The 19471-nt window shown below is 49.3% G+C and overlaps 1 protein-coding gene across 9 annotated transcripts in view; it reads left to right on the top strand.

The window, feature by feature from the left end:
- Nucleotides 1-19471, top strand: part of LOC106739887 (zinc finger protein 501-like) — a 20147-nt gene extending 676 nt beyond the window's left edge. For 2 of the 9 annotated variants that reach the window (XM_019481041.2, XM_019481037.2), the window contains 4 exons: nucleotides 2526-2616; nucleotides 3158-3284; nucleotides 4358-4474; nucleotides 5251-9703. In XM_019481041.2, the coding sequence (XP_019336586.1) occupies nucleotides 2608-2616; nucleotides 3158-3284; nucleotides 4358-4474; nucleotides 5251-6533 (1536 nt within the window). In that variant the 5' untranslated portion in view covers nucleotides 2526-2607 and the 3' untranslated portion in view covers nucleotides 6534-9703. Of the gene's footprint in view, nucleotides 1-7; nucleotides 2617-3157; nucleotides 3285-4357; nucleotides 4475-5250; nucleotides 9704-10278; nucleotides 14314-14619; nucleotides 15575-16132 lie in introns of those variants that run through there. The other 7 variants (XM_019481040.2, XM_059714227.1, XM_019481036.2 and 4 more) reach the window with 7 other exon arrangements.

Here is a 19471-nt window from a genome sequence, read left to right as displayed (position 1 = left end):
ACGGGTGCAGGTGCACCCCTGGGACTGGCAGCCTGCGGGCGGTCGCCGCTCCCCCCCCACCGCCGCCAACACTGATGTAGTCTTTTTTTATGGTATATCTAGCTTTTGCAAATTATATCTAACTGAATACTTAAGGCAGCTTGCTGGTGCTGGTGCTGGGAGGGGTGCGGTATACGTATGTTAAGGAACGCTTGCCCGCTGGGAACGAAATGCCGTGTAGGCAAGCCCAGACAAGTACGGACGTGTTCTGTGGCTAAGGCAATATGCGCATGGGCTAAGAGAAGGCAGCCAATGGTAACAGTACAGCGTGTTAAGTGGGAGAAAGCTATATAAGGCTGAAGCAAGCCAAATGGGGTGGTGCTTGCTTTGCGAACGATCGCCAAGCACCCCTCTCTGCGCAGACTTGAAACAATAAAGATTAAGTTGGATCCTCCACCCCTGTGTGTTTATTGGCAAGAGCGCACCGGGCACGAACTCACACTGTCCTTTGGGGACAACAATTTGGCACCCCAGATGGGACCCCATTGACCGCCTTGCCCGGTCCACCTCCTCGGCTCCGGCAACAGCTGTGGACGGCGCGAGGACCAGGCGCCACCGGCTCTTTTCGTCGGAGGTCTGACCGCCTCCTGGTTGTTTGACGGAGCCGTGGAGGGGCACAACAGCGCAACGCTTGGAGGAACAACTTAATCCGACGGGAGGAGGGAGGTCTCAACGGACTGGTGAGCGTCTCTTTTGATTTACGGATAGCTTGGGTAAGGGAGGCGGCTTTAAAAGTTCCGACCACGTAGACACCCTAGGAGAGTAAGACCGGGTGGCAGTCCCGTGAACTCCCTTTAATCAGTTTGGTTCTGAGGCCGAGCGGCGGTCACCATCCATTGTTTAATAGATGGGGACAACAACACCACCGTCAGCGTCTGTAGGCGGTCACCAGTCAATACTGCCAGCGGCATCCACGGGTGCTCGCCACCGCTGCAGCCACCCATGGGCAATCCCCACTCAATCCACGCTTGCCACCAACATCAGCATGGCCGCCTGCGAGAGCTCACCGCCACCACTGCCCGCAGGCGCTTGCCATGCCCCGCCAGCCTCAGGAGACACAAAGCATTCATGCCCCAAGGTTTATTCAGGTGCCTGCGCAGCATTGGTCAGATTGATCTAAATAATACTCATATTGGCGCCCGCTGCTTTTTCTTTTAAATTTGAATCTGCCCTTGGGCACATAAATGTTGGGAACCCCCGCTGTAAGGGGGAAGTTGCAGTTTCCCACATTTTCCTCCTGCAAAGGAGAATCCATTTTTAAAGTCTTGCAACTCACTTTTGGGTCATGACCCATGGGTTCAGAAATGCTGGTCTAGTCCATGCCCCTGCTCAAAGCAGGACCGGCTGCAGCTAAATCATCCCAGCCAGGGCTTGGTTGACCTGCGTCTTACAAAAAAGGATGGAGACTCCACAGTCTCTCTGGGTAGCCTGGTGCAGTGCTTTATTATTCTTATAATTTCATTATCATCATTTCATTATTATTATTATCATCCGCAATTGTGTGCCAGTTCCAACTGGTGATATCTGGGAACAGTTCAGTTGTTATATGTGTCTGCACCCTCTGGGGCAGAGGAGCCAGTTTGTTTTGAGCAAATGGCTATGCTAGGACAGGAACAGCCGCGCACAGCCCTTACTCCGCAGTAAATTACCCTGGGGTGAAATTTTCGATGGGGGAATTTATCTCAAAAAAGAGGGGTTGCGTGTCATACGTTCGCTTTGGTTTTACAGAATAAATCAACTTCAGTAAAAGTGCCGTATGCCTATATCCAATGTTTCCCTAGGTTTAAATGTCTGAATGTCAGCCTCTAACATAGTTAAAACATTTGAAAGGCCGTCACTAAAAGAGCAATCATAGGCACTAAAAGACTGTGTGTCTGCAAGCTGAGAGAGGATGTAGACAAGCCTGGAGAGGCAGGTGTCTGATCCGAATTACAGTTTCCTTGTCCCGTGGCCGGGTGAGCGGGCATTGTTCCCTGCCAGGTGCAGATGTGAGAGCCCGGAGACACTGCAAAGAGGGGGCTGAACAGAGGGCGATGAAGAGTCCAGTACTGGCCAGAGGGCAGTTAGATGGCAAGATAGTACAGGGGAATGGGTGCCCATGGTGGGTTGTGGGGAGGCCTGTGACATACTGAGTATTACAATTGTCTGTGGCTGCTGTTTGCACTGCAGTTACCTTGGGCAAGTGATCCCTCACCCAGGGTGCAGTGGTGTCTGCCCCGTAGCTCTGTGAGTGGTGACTACTTTCTGGGGTAGGCTATGGGAGAGATCTGTGTTGCTTCAGCAATGAAGACAGAGCCTCTGTGGCTGGAGGGCTTAAAAATGTCTCTGTGGCTTCCTTGGTGAGAGAAGCCAGGTCCGAGCTGGAATGAAGTGACTAAGCCTTGTCCCAGCATATTGGTAGGTCTGCCCCTGCGCCCGTGGTGGGGGGAACTGTGTTGTGATGTGGACCAAAGGCCCATCTGAAACCACCCTTCTCCCTCTGACAGGTTTCAGAGTGACATCCACGCTTTGCTCACGGAGCGGTCCAGCCTTCTAGGGTGACAGGAGAGGGAGGGAGCTGCAGCAGGGATGTCTCAGGTAGGGGATTCACGGGGAGCAGTGTGTGTGAGGGGTGGGGGAGCGGGTGCTGAAAGGGGAGAGAGGCAGCAAATGCCCAAGAGGAAGGAGGGCAGAGGAGCAAAGTAAAAGGATGACTCTGAATATGTAGGCAGTTGAGAGAAGACAGAGATTCCTCTGTTTATAACATAAGGAAGTGGCTTTTCCTGAGTACTGCTATGAAATATGAAGGTGGGCACCCTTCTTGAGAGGCCCCGGGGAGATGCTTCATCCCTTTATTCTGCTGCAGGCAAGTATTGGGATTCCTTTGTCCCTGGAACCTGCTCAGGGAGGTTCCTCTTTTCTTCCCGTTGTGTTTTGATCAACAGTGAAATAATTGACAGTGTTGACATTTGACTTGTCATCATTAGACCCCAGAGTCAACATGCATTAAGATGAATGGGACAGTTCATGCTTCTTGGAGCTAATGTGTCAGGCTGGCAGCAGGCTCAGGCACCTGGTTACAGCATCAGTTAAAATCCTTCTGTGCTTTTCAATTTTTTGTTCCCTGTTATCGTCTCAGGGGCTGGTAACCTTTGAGGAGGTGGCCATGTATTTCACCAAGGGGCAGTGGGCTCTGCTGGATCCCAATCAGAGAGCCCTCTACAAGGAGGTAATGCTGGAGAATTATGAAACGATATCCACGCTGGGTAAGGATTCCTGTCCGCTGAGGTATTTGAAGCTGTTGGGGTCTCTGAAGCATTTGGGGTGGTTTCAGATCTCTTGGAAATTATAGATATAGATATGTCCCATGGTGAGCTTGGCACCCTCTGCCCCCCTGGCCCTCAGCCAAGGAGCACCTCTACCCATTTGTTTCTGCTCAGTGCAGACCAAAGCCTGGGCTTCTTCTGTCTCATGTAGCCATCCTAAGCAAAGGCCGATTCCCAGGCTTTGGTCTGGCACAGAGGCAGAACAGGCATGCCCTTAGGCCAGGGGTGGGCAAAATGCACCCCAGGGGCCAGATATGGCCCACCAGGCCCTTCTATCCGGCCCTCGGGGCCCCTAAAAAATTTAGAAAATTAATATTTATCTGCCCTGGGCTGCCTGTCATGTGGCCCTCGATGGCTTGCCAAAAGTTAGTAAGCAGCCCTCTGCCCAAAATAATTGTCCGCCCCGCCTTAGGCTGAAGGGCATTGGGCCTCATTGACCCTGACCCAGGGTGAGAGTTATATCTCCACACCTGCTCCCCAGAGGATGTAAGAAGCATGATGGAGCAGCTAATTGAGCCCTATCCCCTCATCCCTCTTGGGAGCAGAGGTGTGGGGTACATTCCCACTCATGCACACAAAGCCCCTTTATCCCTACCTCCCTAGGTCCATCTTTGGGTCAGGGCTCTGGGCTCAGGTTTAAAAGGAGGCAGGGGATTGATCCCAGACCTATGTCTCAGAAGTAAGTTTCCTCTTAGGGTACAGGTCATGGAAACTTCCGCTGCGGGTGCAAGTCTCACATTCCAATGTCTGCCTTTCCTTTCCTAAGGCCTAGATCTAGATGCACATAAAAGTATTTTGGCACTTCTTCAGGTGCCTATCCTGCCTTTGAATTCAGTGGCATGTTAGTTGCTTACATATTTTTAGGAGCCTAGCCCTCAGCGACCACCTTCCTACCTACTCAGATTCCCTTTCTGCTCACCAGAACCCAGGGCTGGGTTAAAATGGATTCTTTGTGCTGAACTGTTTGACGTGCATACCATTCACCCTTATCTGCCTGAATTCACCCCCTCAAGCAGGATTTCTTGTTCCCAAACCTGACATGATCACCCAGCTGGAACAAGGAGGAGAGCCGTGGGTCCCAGACCTCCAAGGCTCTGAAGGAAGAGAGATGTCAAGAGGAGCCCACACAGGTGAGGAATCGGGGAAACTGGCACAAAAACCGTGCACAGATGGAGTTTGAAAGCTAGGATGCCCACGTGGGCCTCCTGGCTCCCCCTCTCCTGGCTCCTGTCCCCTGTCCTGGCTCCTGTCCCCCAGCTCAGATTTGTAGGCAGCAGGCTGTCACCATTCTTGCCAATCTTCCTGTGCCTGTCAGGTGCATAAGGCAAATCAAGAGGTACCAGTGCCTGGACTCATTCTTCCAAACCTGCATTCAGAGGAGAAAGTGCTGCTTTTGGTGCTGTGCAGTGTGCTGCAAAGCACACCCCACCCATTTGCACACCAGATCCCAGAAAATGAGGCCATGGAGCTGCTGTAGAATGGCTCCTGGGTCCTGTCTTAGGAAGCTGCATTGCATCCATTCTGGGATCTGGTGTGAGCACATAGAGAGTGAGTGTACGTAGTCTGCTTCGCAACAGCACTTCTTCATGCACGGTGGCATCAAAAGGCCTTCAGCTGGCTGCTCTGCCTTTCACATGGGGATTGCCAAAGAAGCCCTGGTAGCCTATTACAGTGGAACCTGGATAATTCATACTCAGGTAATGTGCAACTTCTTTAATTCGCAGTGTGAGGACTAGAACGGTACATACCTTTTAGTTTAGTATCCAAAAAGCGGCTCTAAAAAGAGTTAAGCTTTCCAAGTTATGCAAGCATCCTGTGCCTCATGGTGTGCTCCTTTGCACATGTGAGCCTTTGCTATGCAGATCAGTAACTTCCTTGGCAGATGTGTGTTGTGTTTTTACTGTAGGAGTTTTTGGAAGTTCTTGTTTAAACATGAGTTCGAAGCCCTCGAGTAGTGTTGGTAAAAGGAAGCACTTTACAAGAACAATCCAGGAAAAAATCTCAGCAATTGATCGTGTCAAAAGAGGTGAATTAAAAGCCAAGGTGTGTCAAGATTACGGGGTCACTGCTACCACTATTAATGACTGGCTTAAGCAAGAGTTTCGCCTTCGTACTCGACTCGCTGCATCTGGTGGATGGTCAACCGTAAAAACATTAAAAAAATCAAAATATGATGATTTGGAGGATGCTCTGTATTTATGGATCGAGGATGTAAGAAGCAAGAATTTGCCTCTGAATGGACCCATTATTTGTGAAAAAGCTAAAGAGCTGTATCGGGTAATGAATCCAGACACCCATGAGGAGTTTCCTGCAGCATCTGGTTGGCTTTGGCGCTTCAAAGCCAGATACCATCTTAGTAATTTCACCAGCTTTCCAAGCGAACGCTCAAGTGTGAATTTGACAGCTGCTGAGGAGTTTAGGAAAAGGTTTTCAGGAATGGTGCAAGGCTACAGCCCACACCAGGTGTTTAATGCCAGTGAATTGGGCCTCTTCTGGAAGAAGATGCCCATCAAAACATTTACAACCCTTGATCAGAAGGCAGCACCCCGTGTCAAGCCAAGCAAAGATCGGCTCGTGCTTATGTTCTGTGCAAATGCATCGGGAAATTTAGCATTGAGACCTTTGCTGGTTTATCGAGCCCAACAGCCACGGGTATTGAAAAACACAACTATGGAAAGACTGCCAGTTGTATGGAAGTGGAATAAAAAGGCAGGGATGACAGCTGCAATTTTTGAGGACTGGTTTGTTAATGAATTTATCCCCACTGTGAAAAGTTACCTGAGTAAGAAGAAACTGGCTCAGAAAGCAATTCTTCTAGTAGACAATGCTGCTTGCCACCTTGAATCAGTAAACACCTTTGATGTGAATTTTCAAGTGGTTTTTCTCCCTCCCAACACTGCTTCTATCTTGCAGCCCATGGATCAGGGGATAATAACTCAGTTCAAGCGTTTGTACACAAGGAAGCTTCTCTCTCATCTTGTTGTTGCCACCAAAGGGGACATGGAAAATATTCGCAGGTCCTGGAAAGAGTTTACCATCAAGAATGCGATTCATTTGATTGATGAGGCCTGGCGATGTATAACCCCTTTAAGCTTCACAGCAGCCTGGTGCAGGCTATGGGTGGACATTGTTGCTGACATACAGGAGTTTGAGTTGGACAGGGCACTGTCAAACAAAACAAAGAACTAAGACCTGGCAAATCAGATTCCCAGTGGAGGGTTTAACGAGATAGGGGAAGATGATATGGAAGAATTTTTGGAAGACCATTGTCAAGAATTAACCGAGGAAGACATTTTGGAACTGAGCAATGCAACGGAAACAGAAGCAGAAGACATCAAAGCAGAGGAGGAATATGGTACAGATGCATCAGGAATGCTCCAAGTGGCTGATCTAGCTAAAATAATGACTACAATTTCCAGCCTCAGGCAGCTAATTGAGGAGCATGACCCTGATCCAGCACGAAGCTTAGCAGCTACGAGGTGTGTCAGTGTTTTACAGTCAATCTATGAAAAGATATATCACGATAGTTTCCACAAGGAAATGATAACAGAAAATGTCTGTGTTCAAACACAATCCCTCTAGCGGTGTATGTGAGCTATGAACCATGAATTACGAACTATGGTGTGCACTGTGATTCATGAATTATGAGAGATGATTTCTGTTGTTATATTATATGGTGCTATATTTGTGTTTGTTCTTTGCAGCCCCCACTTCTCCTGATGCTGTTTTTCTAGCCAGCTCAGTGGTCATGTAGTTCAAGGACAGCAGCCATGGACTCCATATAATTTCTCCTCCTGCTGCAATCACTGCATTCTTCCTAATGGACAGTGCAGCCCAGAGCACAGCCAGGTTTTGCTGGCTACCCCCCAGGCTGGTCTGCCAACCCTCACCTTCACAAGATATTTGGAACCTAACCCTACAAACTGTCCAGGTTCCACTATATCAGGCTCTCATAAAATATGTCCCAAATAAGCCCATCTTTTACTTTGTTCTGCTTCTATTGCTGTGGGCAGCTAGGCCCATTCAAGGACCTCCTCCTTGCCTCTTCTAACAGTCCACTGTACTGTGAATAGTCTAAAGAGCCTCCAGATGGGAAAGTTATGTTATTTGCATTGGATGAACTGTGCTTCAGATAGGAGGATGCTTCAGGCTCAGCCCTTGTCTACATTATAACGCTCTTTTGGCAGAGCTACATCAGCTAGGGGAGGGTGAAAAGATCATAATTCATAGCCAATGTAGTTCTGTCAGCAAAATCCTTGGTGGGGGGCACCTCTGCCAGCAGAATAAGGCTTCAGCCAATAGCCAACATAGCAATGCCACATAAGTTAAAGGGGCAGTCGCTCCATAGTATAACATAGCCTTTGTTTGTTCTTCAGGGAGGTTGCTATTTTAACTGAAGTGTGACAGCACAACAGTGGCTGTAATCCCTGGTGGGGATGCAGTCTGTCGGAAGTAGGATTTGTGTCTGCAGCCAAAGGCACACCCACCACTTTGGATGGCAGGAGCTGCCTTCTGCCAGCAGAGCTGTGCCCACCCTGAAGGTTTCACTGGCAGAGCTTTCAGCTGTGTTGCATGATTGTTTCACTCCCCTGGCTGACATAGACATTGTTCAGGTTACAAGTCGACCTTTTCTTCCCTCAGAACTAACCAGAAAAATCCCACGTGACTTACATGCTGATCAACCTACAGTTGGCTACCCCTTTCCCTCATTTGATTGGCAACAAACCTGATTAGAGAAGAATACAATGCAGCCATGATGGGAATAACTTGTTACTTTGTCAGAGTACACCATCTTTCCCATGGTGAAACACCTGTTTTATTCTAATTTCATCCTTCTATAATAACGGCTTTTAAAGTTGTGGATAAAGTAGAGGTGAGAAAAGCAGTGAAGTTGCAAGTGAACCTAGGAAAGAAGTCGTCGTGATGCCAGTTTCAAGTTGATTGTCATGAATTACGTGGAGCAATGCAATAACTGCCAGGCAGCCAAAAATACAGGGTGTTCGAAAAAAACCCTCTGTGACTGGTGAAAAATGAAAAGTTGAAAAATGTCTGGCTGATACTCAAGGCTTTTTGAAGGCCAAAGAGTGGGAAATTCCAGGAAACAGAGCAGTGCATGGTTGAATGCATCCAAGAAAAACATGGGGGCTTCCAATCACAAAGGAAATGATACAGCTGAAGACTTGGGAACCTACCTGTGAGTTAAATGTATGTAGGAAAGAATTTAAGGCCAGTCTGGGTGTGTGCAGGCAAATAATGAAGAGAAATGGGCTCCCTCTGAGAAGGACCACCCTTGCGCAGTGTCTGTCCAACTGTTTCAGTGAAAAGCTGATCGCTTATCAGCAACACGTATTTCACCTTAGAGAAGCCCAGTTACAAAACTGGACAAACTGGGAATGCAGATGTGACTCCAGTATGCTCCAACGTGCCAAGCAATGGTGGAGATACAGGATTCCAAGCCCAGCCTTATGAAACTCACGGGAAATGATAAAATGAGAATCACCATGATGTTAGGCATTCTAGCAGATGGTACAAAATTACCCCCTTACCTTGTGCTTCAGCAGAAAAACCCTCTTGAGGAGAAATTTCCCAAAGGAGTGTTTGTCCGCTGTCAGAAGCAGGGGTGGGTGACAAAAGAGCGAATGAAAGACTGACTGGAAGTTGTGTGGAACAGATGCCCAGGACCTCTTCTGATGTAACAAGACATGCTCATTCTGCAACCATTTTGGGGATGCATCACTGATGACGTGGAAGGGAAATTGAAGGACACGAACATGGATCTGGTCATTGTGCCCAGGGGCATGACCCTCCCAGCTTCAAGGGCTGGACATTGTCATTGCCATTTCAGGACCGGCTTTGTTCCCTTTGTATGGAATGGTTACTGGAAAGCAACCATGCACTTGCTCCAAGAGGGAAGAGTCTTCTGTTGCCCAGTTGTTGGAGTGGGTTTTGGAAACATGGAAGAGCATCTGCAGTGAATTAGTTGTGAAGGGCGTTAAGAAGTGTTGTGTTACAAGGCATGGAAGATAATGTGCTGTGGGAAAATGAGGTAGGAAGCCCTGGTGGGAGCGATAGCAAGGAAAGTCAATTTGGCTACAGCGGTAGTGACAAAACTGCAAGTGAAACCAGTGTGGATTTAGTAATGGACCCTGGACGGGATGTGTGGACATTCTTTCCATGTAGCCCAGCAACTTGATTCTCCTACCTCAGTTCTTTGAGTTTCGTTTCCTTTCTGTATAAAGACAAACTGAACTGGAGAAATTCAGCCAATAGATATTCATTAAATAATCTCAACTTTTGTACTTGCAGTATTTTTCTGCATGCAATAAAAATACCAACTCGTCCTTTTTTTAAAAATTTCAGTGCAGTTTTTATTCTGGTGTTTTTAGTGCACTTAACCCTTTCAGTCCCTTCTGGGTTATTTGATTCTCTTACGGGATTTTGTGAGGGCAATTGCAGTTCAAGGACTTTATCTGCAGTTTGTTGATTTACATCTGGGGAAAAGCTACTTTCCCAAAAAATTTAAAATATGGGATCAACATACAGGGTGGGATGGTAATTTACAGGGTGGGATCAACATACATACAAGGTCCATTTACTATTGGGATGGTCAAGTAATTCGGCCACCAGAACTGTGTAATGTCCTTAAGACCTAAGACTGAAGCCTTAAGATCTTAAATTTCATAGATTTCGTAGACATTGGGACTGTAAGGGACCTCGGAAGATCTTGGAGTCCAGCCTCTTGCCCCAGGGGCAGGAAGTCAGCAGGGGTCATAGGATCCCAGCAAGATAAACATCCAAATGTCTCTTGAAGGCATTCAAAATAGGTGCTTGAACCACCTCTGGCGGCAGGCTATTCCAGACCTTGGGGGCTCGGACAGTAAAGAAGTTCTTCCTTATGTCCAGCCTGAAACGGTCCTGGAGGAGTTTGTGACCGTTTGACCTTGTCATCCCTTGGGGCGCTCTGGTGAACAAACGTTCCCCCAGATCCTGGTGAGTACCACTTATAAACTTATAGGCAGCCCACAGAAAAAAAATGGAGCAGGGTACACTTGGGCAGTGCACACCTGCAGTGCAGAGAACACGACTGCAGTACATGATGCTGCAAATGTGTTTGCAACGCCACATAATGCATGACCTCACTCGTCTGGATGTGCCCTTGGTGTCTACCTGTACCCAGCCTGCACTTGCGCATTGTTTCCTTATACCTACCTTGTTGGGCAGTAGGAATAGATACAGTATCCACTCTCTCCCCTGGCAGTGGGACAGACATGCATCCTATTTCATCTCCTCCTTCTGCTCCCTGGCCCTCTCAGTTCATGTGCTCACCTTTTCTAAGCAGGGCCTCTCCTGGTCTCTGCTTCCTCCGCAGCTGTCAACCCTCTTGCTCTGTTTTGGACTCACCTGCTCCTAGCACTATCAGCTACTTGGTAGGCCCTGTTCATTTTGCTGATGGATTCCTTTCACAGCCCTCCTGCATCTCTGGAGCAGTAGAAGGACCAGAAAGAGAGAGGCCACATTTTCTAACAACCCAGCAAACCTTAGCCCAGCTAGAGGACCTCACCCACCAGTGTTGCCTACCCTTGATCTCGTGGTATGAGGCCTCCACCTACTCAAAGGAACTTCTCTCCTTTCCCCCCACATCTCTCCTATACCACTCCCTGAGTCGAGCCCTGCCAGGGCCCCTGGAAGTTTTAACTCTGGTGGGATATATCTGAAGTTTGGACAGTCATTGGTCAGAAGTTATTTCACACTCTTATTTTTGCCTTTTTCTGTGCTGAAAGATTTCACTGTTTGAATGGTGATCACTATAAATGTTGGTGCAAATACTAATGGATGATGGAGAGACACAATCCGAGACTTCCAGAGACCATTAACAAGGAGGACAACTGGGTGAGCCCTGTCCTGACAGGAAACTCGGAAAGAAGGAAGGGGAGGGTGTAGAAAGCGGGAAATATGATGCTGGGAATCTGCAGGGTTTTCTTCAGAGGCCCAGACAGCCAAGGCTGAGAACAGCAAACTCACTACACTGACAACAAGATAGGAAATCATAGACCCATAAGTTTGCAAGGGACCTCACAGTCCATCTGGTCCAGCTCCTTGTGTAGATGCAGGATGTGCTGTTCCTACACGCACCTCTCCAGTCTCTTCTTGAAAACTTAGCAAAAGAGATGCCACCGCTTTTTTCGGCAAAAATGTTTTCCCTACTAGGAAGTCAACAAACCTGCCATCCCTGCCAAGCCAACTTCCATCACTAAGGCATGAGGGAGATTAGTAGCTGGCCACCCCTTGCCCATGAACTGCAGTTGTTTCATAGTAGCTAGAGTCAGGAGCGACCTGAACAGATCATCTAGCCTGACCCCCTGCCACAGGCAGGAATGCATGCTGGGTTCACAAGACCCCAGACAGGTGATCAGATCATCCAACCTCCTCTTGAGTTTGCCCAAGGTAGGGGAGAGGACCACTTCCCTGGGAAGTTGGTTCTGGATTTTGGCCACCCTAACTGTAAAATATTGCCTTCTGATCTCTGACCTAAACTTGTTCTCCATCAGCTTATGACCATTGTTCCTCGACACCCCAGGTGGTGCTGGGGAGAAAAGGGCTCTCCCTATTTGTTATCACTAGTAGAGACGTAGTGGGTGGATGGTGGAGTAAAAAGTATCTACCAATGCTTAAAACTAAGATTTTTATTTGCCAGTGTCCCATCATATATACATGACCTTGTAGGGATGACTGCCATGCAGTGATGCAAGTTACCAAGACTTGCCTGGGTGGGAGGGAATCCAGCATTGCACTGGTCGCCTGTTCTGTGTGATGTCGGTCCATTTTGTGTGCGTTTGTGTCCCTGGTCTTTTCCAAAGTCTTAGCTCAACTGCTTTCCTCTGTATCTAAGCAGGCAAGCAACTATGCAAAAACAAATTGAGTATGCCGGTGATGGCCAACCTTTTTGGCAAGTGTGCCACGAGTTGAGTCCAAAGTATGAGATAGTGCCAGTCTAATAAGCCACAGCTGTTGAATGCCACTAAGTCCTGTCACCACCAGGACATGGCAAGAATGAATTTGGTGGGATGTCATTCCACAGCTCCCACAGGGCCAAACCCTCAAGCCAGCACCAACCCCTTACTCCCGCACTGAAACTTGAGAGCGCAGGGGTCCTTTTAAGTTGAAACTAGTTTTCTGTTCCGCACACAACAGTGACTATACCAGGCCCCTTACTAAGGCAAGGATCATCACCTGTATCTTGCTGGGGAATTCATCCCACCTCCTCCACACACCTAGTCCATCTCCAGGGGGATAAAGGCCTGAGGGGACTCATGGGCAGTGCTATTAATCTGCCCTGCTTCCTGCACTTTTTGACCAGTTAAAATGTGGCTCTGCTGGTCCCTATGGAGTCATGAGCAGTGTTAGGCCAGATTGGAGTTGAAATGCTGCCTCCAGCAGTCAGAATGGCTGCTGTGGATGCCCCAGGGTGCCTTCACTCCTGCATTTCAGATTTGGTGCATGCAAGTGGGGGCAGGTCCACAGAGCATGCTTGGGAGCATTCCTCCATGGACAGGCCAGGGATGTGGTGCAGGCATCACTTTTTATTAGTCCACATTTGATATGTTCAGAAAGGTATGGAGAGCCTATAAAGCCAGAAGGAGAGCATGGGGACAGTCTGATGGCTGCTATAGCAGTGCTTGAGCACTGAAAAAAAATGGGGCAAGACTGGAGAGGGTTGCTTCTTCCTAATAATTACAAAGAAGCACATTAATAGCAGAGAGGATTTGGATTATTACAACCCCCCCCTCCCCCTCAACACACACACACAAAACATTATCAAGGTTGCATGGCCAAATGTGTGCACACGCACGCATGCACACACACAAACACACTAAAAGGAACATGCAGGAAGTGTTACCTCTTCTTGCCTGCAAGTGTAAATTAGGATCCCATCTCTAGACAGGCTTGTACACTCCCCTGCTTGTAAGCATGGGACTTTGCCTCACTCATCCTTTTAGACTTGGTGTGTGATGGGGAAACTTTGTTCTTCTCGGTGCTGGAGAGATTCATCCACCACTGTGGCGTTTGAGGGAACCCCGGGGGGGGTTATCTTGGGTTGACCATAATGGGGTAGGTTATTAAGAGCAGCCCCCTGTTCTCCCCACTGCCATGTTGCCAGCACTCCTTGCTGTTCCCCCAGGTGAGAGATGTGAGTGACCACACTGCAGGGTGGCCATCCCCACCCCTGTCCTCGCATATCTGTTTTCAACACTTCCTCTGGCAGGGCACAATAGGCAAACCCCATAGGGCCCCATTCAAAGCCTTCCTGAGCCTCCTGTATTCCCACAATGGGCATGCACCAAATCCCTGCAGGTGCTGAGCAGGGCAAGAGGAGGCAGCGACTGCTGTGAGGGTAGCTCTGAAAATGCAGTAAACAGGAGCAGATTCCCAGGGACTGCAGGATCTGAGGCTCCCAGTGCAGAGTCCCCTGCCTGTCCATCTCCAGGGCCTTCCCTGAGGTCTCTCCAAAACCTGGCATCTCATCCCAGTGTCAGATCATGACAGAAGCCCTTACAATGAAGATAAGCACCCCTCTCCTCTCCCTCCTGCAGAAACCTCCACAGCCTTCGCTTGCACACATGCAGGTGTTACACAGCTGGGGCCTCTTCAGAGCAAGGATTTATCTGGGCAGTCACTGTTTCCAGGGCGCTCCAGTTGTTGCTAAGGGAGAGGAAGCTGCTCTTGCTTTTTCTCTGCTCAGGATGTCGAGGGTTGAGCTTCCTGGGTCAGACAATGCTGCTGTCTCTATTGTGATCCAGGAGTCTGGGGTCAGCAGCGGCTGCTTGGCCAGGGGTGGTCCGTGCTGGGGAGAGACCTGCATTGCAGCTTCTCAGTGCCCAGCCCAGGGGGGACCTTACCTGGGGGCTGGAACCAGCCCCCTGGGGCAGCCCCGGGCTCTGCTGATACCGACTCTTAAACCAGACTCCAGGTAATGGGGAGAGACCTGAGGGAAAGTGCTAGGGACAGGCAGCACAGGGCCGCTGCACACACGGCCCCTCTGCACCCATCTCTGCTCCCCTGGATCTGTGAGTCCCAGAGATGCTGCCCTCACTGACACACACAGTCTCGCTCCTGGTGCTGAGAGCAGTTGATCCAGCTGCTAGAGGGCGAATGCCCCAGAAAGGGGACAGTGAAGTGTCTCAGCTGTGGGCAGTGGGGAGGGGGCTGAAGGCAGGGGAAAAGGAGAAGCAGAGAGAGGGAGGCTGGAAGGGGCAGCAGGAGCAGTCATTGGGGAGGGAGGTGATCATCTCCAGCCCTGCCCAGGCCCCTTCCCTGCGGCACCCTGGGCAGAGTCACTGTCCTGTGACCAAGGTGAGGAGCAGGGAGAGGAAAAGCCCGTCCCTGCCCCTGCCCGGTCCCTGATCAGTTCTTTGGATTCTTCTCTGCTCTGATCATTGACTCTTACTGGGAGGACGTAAAAGTAGTTTGCTAGATTTGGTGAGTCTGCTCCTGGGGGAGTGGGCTACATCCCTGCTGCAGTCAAAGGAAAGCAGATCGTCTCACAATAAAAGCCTCTAGAACTTCTGCCTGTGCAAAACTACCTGACCGGTCCTCATATTATGGCTGTGGACCAGTGGTTCTCAAGGGGTGCTTTGAAATCCTTTCAAGGGTGCCATACAATGTTAGCATCATGAGGTGTGCAAAAGTGATTCACACGATAATCCCAGAGATTTCACATAGGAATCCATAGTGTCAAAAGCATTCTGACTTCTTGTGGGCTTTCTGAGTTCTTTCAACAGAATTGCTTTAGTGTTTTCCTGTAGTTAGAAAAAGAGTGAAACTAAGAGCTGGCATTTTTGAAGGGGAGTTTCGAGTCTACCTAGTCTAAAAAAGTTGAGAACCACTGCTCTAGATGAAAGGAGCTGGTCCGAGGTGGAGTGAAGGGGCAGGGATGTGCTGTAGTCCTTGAGCTGGAGCTGACATATGCCATCTTCCCCTTTTTGTTTTTCACAAAAGCTTTTAGAAGATTCTTCCCCCAAAGGAAATGCCTTGTTCTTCTGCAGTGAGTGGGATTTTTATCCATCCCTGTATCTGACTTCGTGGGATTGTGGATGGGATAACAGGTGCAGAAAGATGAACTCTTGCTGTTTCAGGAGCTGGTGATCTTCCACGGACTCTGCTGAACTCCAGACGGAGAATCCTCTGCAGGGAGGACACAGGGGAGAATTATAAGACAATGGTCTCCCTAGGTAAGGGTTTCTTTTACTTTCATATATCAGGAGCTCTGGGGGCTCTGAAGTACCTGGCTCAGCTTTTGCTCAGGTTCTTCCCTGGTCTGATTTCAGGGGAACTATCCCCATAGTTCCCAGAAGCCATGTGAGGGAGGCTGTCCCCTCCACAGCTTCTCCCATGGGAGAGAATAATCAGTGGGAGAGATGAGGTCCTAATGAATCGGCATCCCTGGAGCATCCCAGGGAAAGGATGGATTGTATGTGCCTCATGCTATACTTGTAAACACAGGCTCAAACTTAGACACAAAAGTACATTGAATATCCTTCCTTTCCCAGCACAGGCTCTGGGGCTAAGCTGGGTAGGAGGTTGCACACATGGACTGCGCCTGAATGTTTTGTGGGGGGAACTGTACCTGCCCTAGGAACCTTCTCGCCTACCCAGCGGTGCTCCAAGAGCATCTTTCACCTGTTTGGTTTGTCTTGTAGTGTAGTACCATCTATCCAGCATATTTTGAAACAGCTCTATCAGAGTAAGAGAACTTCCGTGATCTCACTTGCTTTCTTTCCATGGGGCAGAACTGTGAATTCCAACACACAGACTGAGCTCCAGGCAGAGGCATTTGCCCTGGATCTGCAGGTAGAGGCATTCACCCTGGATCTCCAGGCAGAGGCATTCGCCCTGGATCTGCAGGCTTCAGAAAAAAATGAGACCACAAGAGGCAGCCACACAGGTGAGGAAATGAACAGACGTGGATACAACCATCCACTAGTGTGAACACCTGGGATTCCCACAATGGCCCCAGGAACTCTATCAGTTCTGCCTCATCCCACCCAGATCAGGATTGTTCCCAGGAGGTACTGTGCCCTCATGCAGACATTATTCGTGGCTCCCCAAACAGCCTGGCTGACACCTGGCCGTAGCCCCCTTCCTCAGGAATGCTCAGGTCCTGCTCTTCTGTCTCTTCTGGGCAGAGATTTGTGGAAGTAGATACCCAACTTCTTCATCTCCCCATGCATTAGTTTGGTTTGTTTCCCTCTGTCCTATACCATTCTCTGAGTCCTCCCCAGCACAGCCAGTGACTCCTGTCTGGACTCTCCCTCTGTCCCTGCAGGTGAGGGGATGGTGAGTGAGACTGAGGTGGACAGTCCCCAGCCAAAGAGTCCTGAGCACATGCAGCCATGGGAGACATCAATGCAAAGAGCCTCGCAGTGCTCAAAGCAGGGAAATCCCTGTAAGAACCAGTACCAGCCAAGGGAGCAGCCATGGGACCTTCCTGTGAAGGGCCAGGAGAAACCCATGTGCAATGTGAGGGGTGAGGAGAAAGCCACAATCCCACCAAAGAGCAGTGTGAGAAGGATGTCGTATGAGTGCGCCGACTGCGGGAAAACTTTCCATCAGAAATCCAACCTTGTTGTGCACTGGCGGGTCCACACTGGGGAGAAGCCCTATCCATGCCCTGACTGTGGGAAGCGCTTTGGCCGTAGGGCTCACCTTGTCCGGCACGAGAGGACCCACACGGGTGAGCGCCCGTATCACTGCCTCCACTGCGGGAAGAGCTTCTGTGACAGCTCTGACCTCATCAAGCACCAGAGGACCCACACCGGGGAGAAGCCCTATGCATGCCCCGAGTGCGGGCGGTGCTTCAGCGATGGCTCAGCCCTGATTAAGCATCAGACAATCCACACGGGGGAGAGGCCCTACCAGTGCCCCGACTGTGGGAAGAGTTTCAGCTACAGCTCGGCCCTGATCAAACACCAGACCATCCACACAGGGGAGAGACCCTACCAATGCCCCAGCTGTGGGAGGAGCTTCAATGTAAGGTCCAACCTCATTATACACCGGAGAACCCACCTGGGCGAGAGACCTTACAAATGCCCGGACTGCAGAAAGAGCTTCAGCGACAGCTCACACCTGATCCGACACCAGCGGATCCACACGGGGGAGAGACCCTATAAATGCCCTGACTGCGGGAAGAGCTTCCGTGACAGCTCAGTCCTCATTACCCATCGAAGGACCCACACGGGGGAAACGCCCTACAAGTGCCCCATCTGTGGGAAAAGCTACAAGGCAAAGGTCTCTCTCACATCCCACCAGAAACTCCATGCAGGGTAGAAGGCAGTGGGAGCTCCCCCTGTGGGGTGATGGGTCTAGACCCTCCTGAAGCAAAGTGCAAACGTACTTCACTTGATGGGCTGGGTAGGAGCATCAAGTGGGGCGAGCAGTTTGGGATTCAGTGTATGATGGCTGGTGGGAGCTGGCGAGGAAATCAGCAGCAGGTTGGCACGTTCCACACGCACTTTACAATTGAAGATAGCCTGTGCCAGTCTGTCTCTGAGGGATCCCAGGGCTTCTCAGGGTTGGGGCAGGAGGTAATGTAGGCTGTGACTATATGGCAAGGAAAGCTGCTGGCCTGAAATGCTAGGATTTCAGTGATGCTCAATGTGCCAGGCACCTTACCAAGTTGAGTTGAGGGCAGGTGGGAAATAGAAACACTCCCTTAGGTAGGAAGAGATTTTTTCCACCAAGGGGGGTGCCGTTCCTATGAGGGCAGCATGTTGTTATAGTGAGAACAGGGGATCCTGGGATTCAGGACTCTTCGTTTCAGTGCCAAGTTTTGAGAGCCACGTCTAAGGGAGGGAGTGGGATGATTGGCAATGAGGACTCCTGGGTTCTTTAACCAAGTCTGCTAATGTCTCTTTGTGTGACCGTATGCCAGACACTTCTTTTGCTCTCTGTTCCTCCCCATCATTACAATGGCAATCATAATAGCAATAGCCACCCATCTCTGCTTGGAGCCATGAGGCATGACTAAGTATTGGGTATTAAGTAGCTCAGGAAAATGAAGGAAGCAAGGGAAGGGGAATTTAGTAGTAGCAGCAGTAATAATCATAATTATAATATCTGACATCCTCTTGCCCCTTCTCAGCTCTCTCTGTCAGCAGGAGGGTTTTGTTGAGCCAAAGGGAAGCATTTTAGCTGGCACCCCTCATTCTTGTTTTGCTCCACATTGACACATACTCCACTCCCCTAAGATATAACTGTGCTAAAAGGGATTTCAATGGGGAGAGGGTAAACCTGGGGAGAAGTCTTGTGTTTTTGGAAATCCAGGTATTTGCAGTTGTCTTTTTTTTTCTGAAATGCTATTTCAATTGGTCTGCTTATGTTTGAGCAACAGGCCATATACATTTTCCACAGTTGGTGGCTGCATGTCCAGAGCACATGGGTGGATGGACTGTCTAGTCAGCAGTGACCTCTGCGTTGGAAGAGGTGCCCTTCACTTCCTCTTCTCCTAGACAAAGGTTTAGGCTATTGGTCTTCAGCTACTGTCCCATCACCTGCTGGGTGACAACACTGGCCAGTTCACACACTGTGGTTAACATCAGAAATCACTGTACTTTTTAACATGCTGAATTATGTTTCTGTGAAAAGCAGAATTTCCTGTGGCCACAAGCAATGTTGGAGGGTCCTTTGCGCAACCTCTTGCCTGTGAGCTGTGAATCCTTCTCAGATGACGTGGACAAGAGGTTAAAATTTGAACTCATTAGTATGGACAAAATGTAACCTCAAATAGTCATTACTTTCTCATGTTTCTCACTTTGCTTTAGCACTATTATATAGTTGCAGCTGGTTACCCAGATTACAGGTAACCTTGCAAGTTGGCTACTGATAAAAGAGGTATCTAGCCCAGCTTTTTATTTATTTGCACTTCAAAGTAGAAAAGCAAACATGTATCCCAAAGCCTGTATGGCTACTTGTGACAGCACAACATAGATTTCCACTGATACCAGCTGGGAAGACTCAAGATTGGCAGCACATCTTCTTAAATTTGCTGAGTTCTCCACATTTTCCTTCAGCCTATGCCCCATATTTATAGATGGCTGGTTTTAACGTTCTAATAAATGCCTGTTGATCCA

The sequence above is a fragment of the Alligator mississippiensis genome, chromosome 11, assembly GCF_030867095.1.
Source record: "Alligator mississippiensis isolate rAllMis1 chromosome 11, rAllMis1, whole genome shotgun sequence".
NCBI lineage: Eukaryota > Metazoa > Chordata > Crocodylia > Alligatoridae > Alligator > Alligator mississippiensis.
The sequence above is the reverse complement of the archived record's forward strand: the minus strand, read 5'-3'. Positions and strand labels throughout refer to the sequence as shown.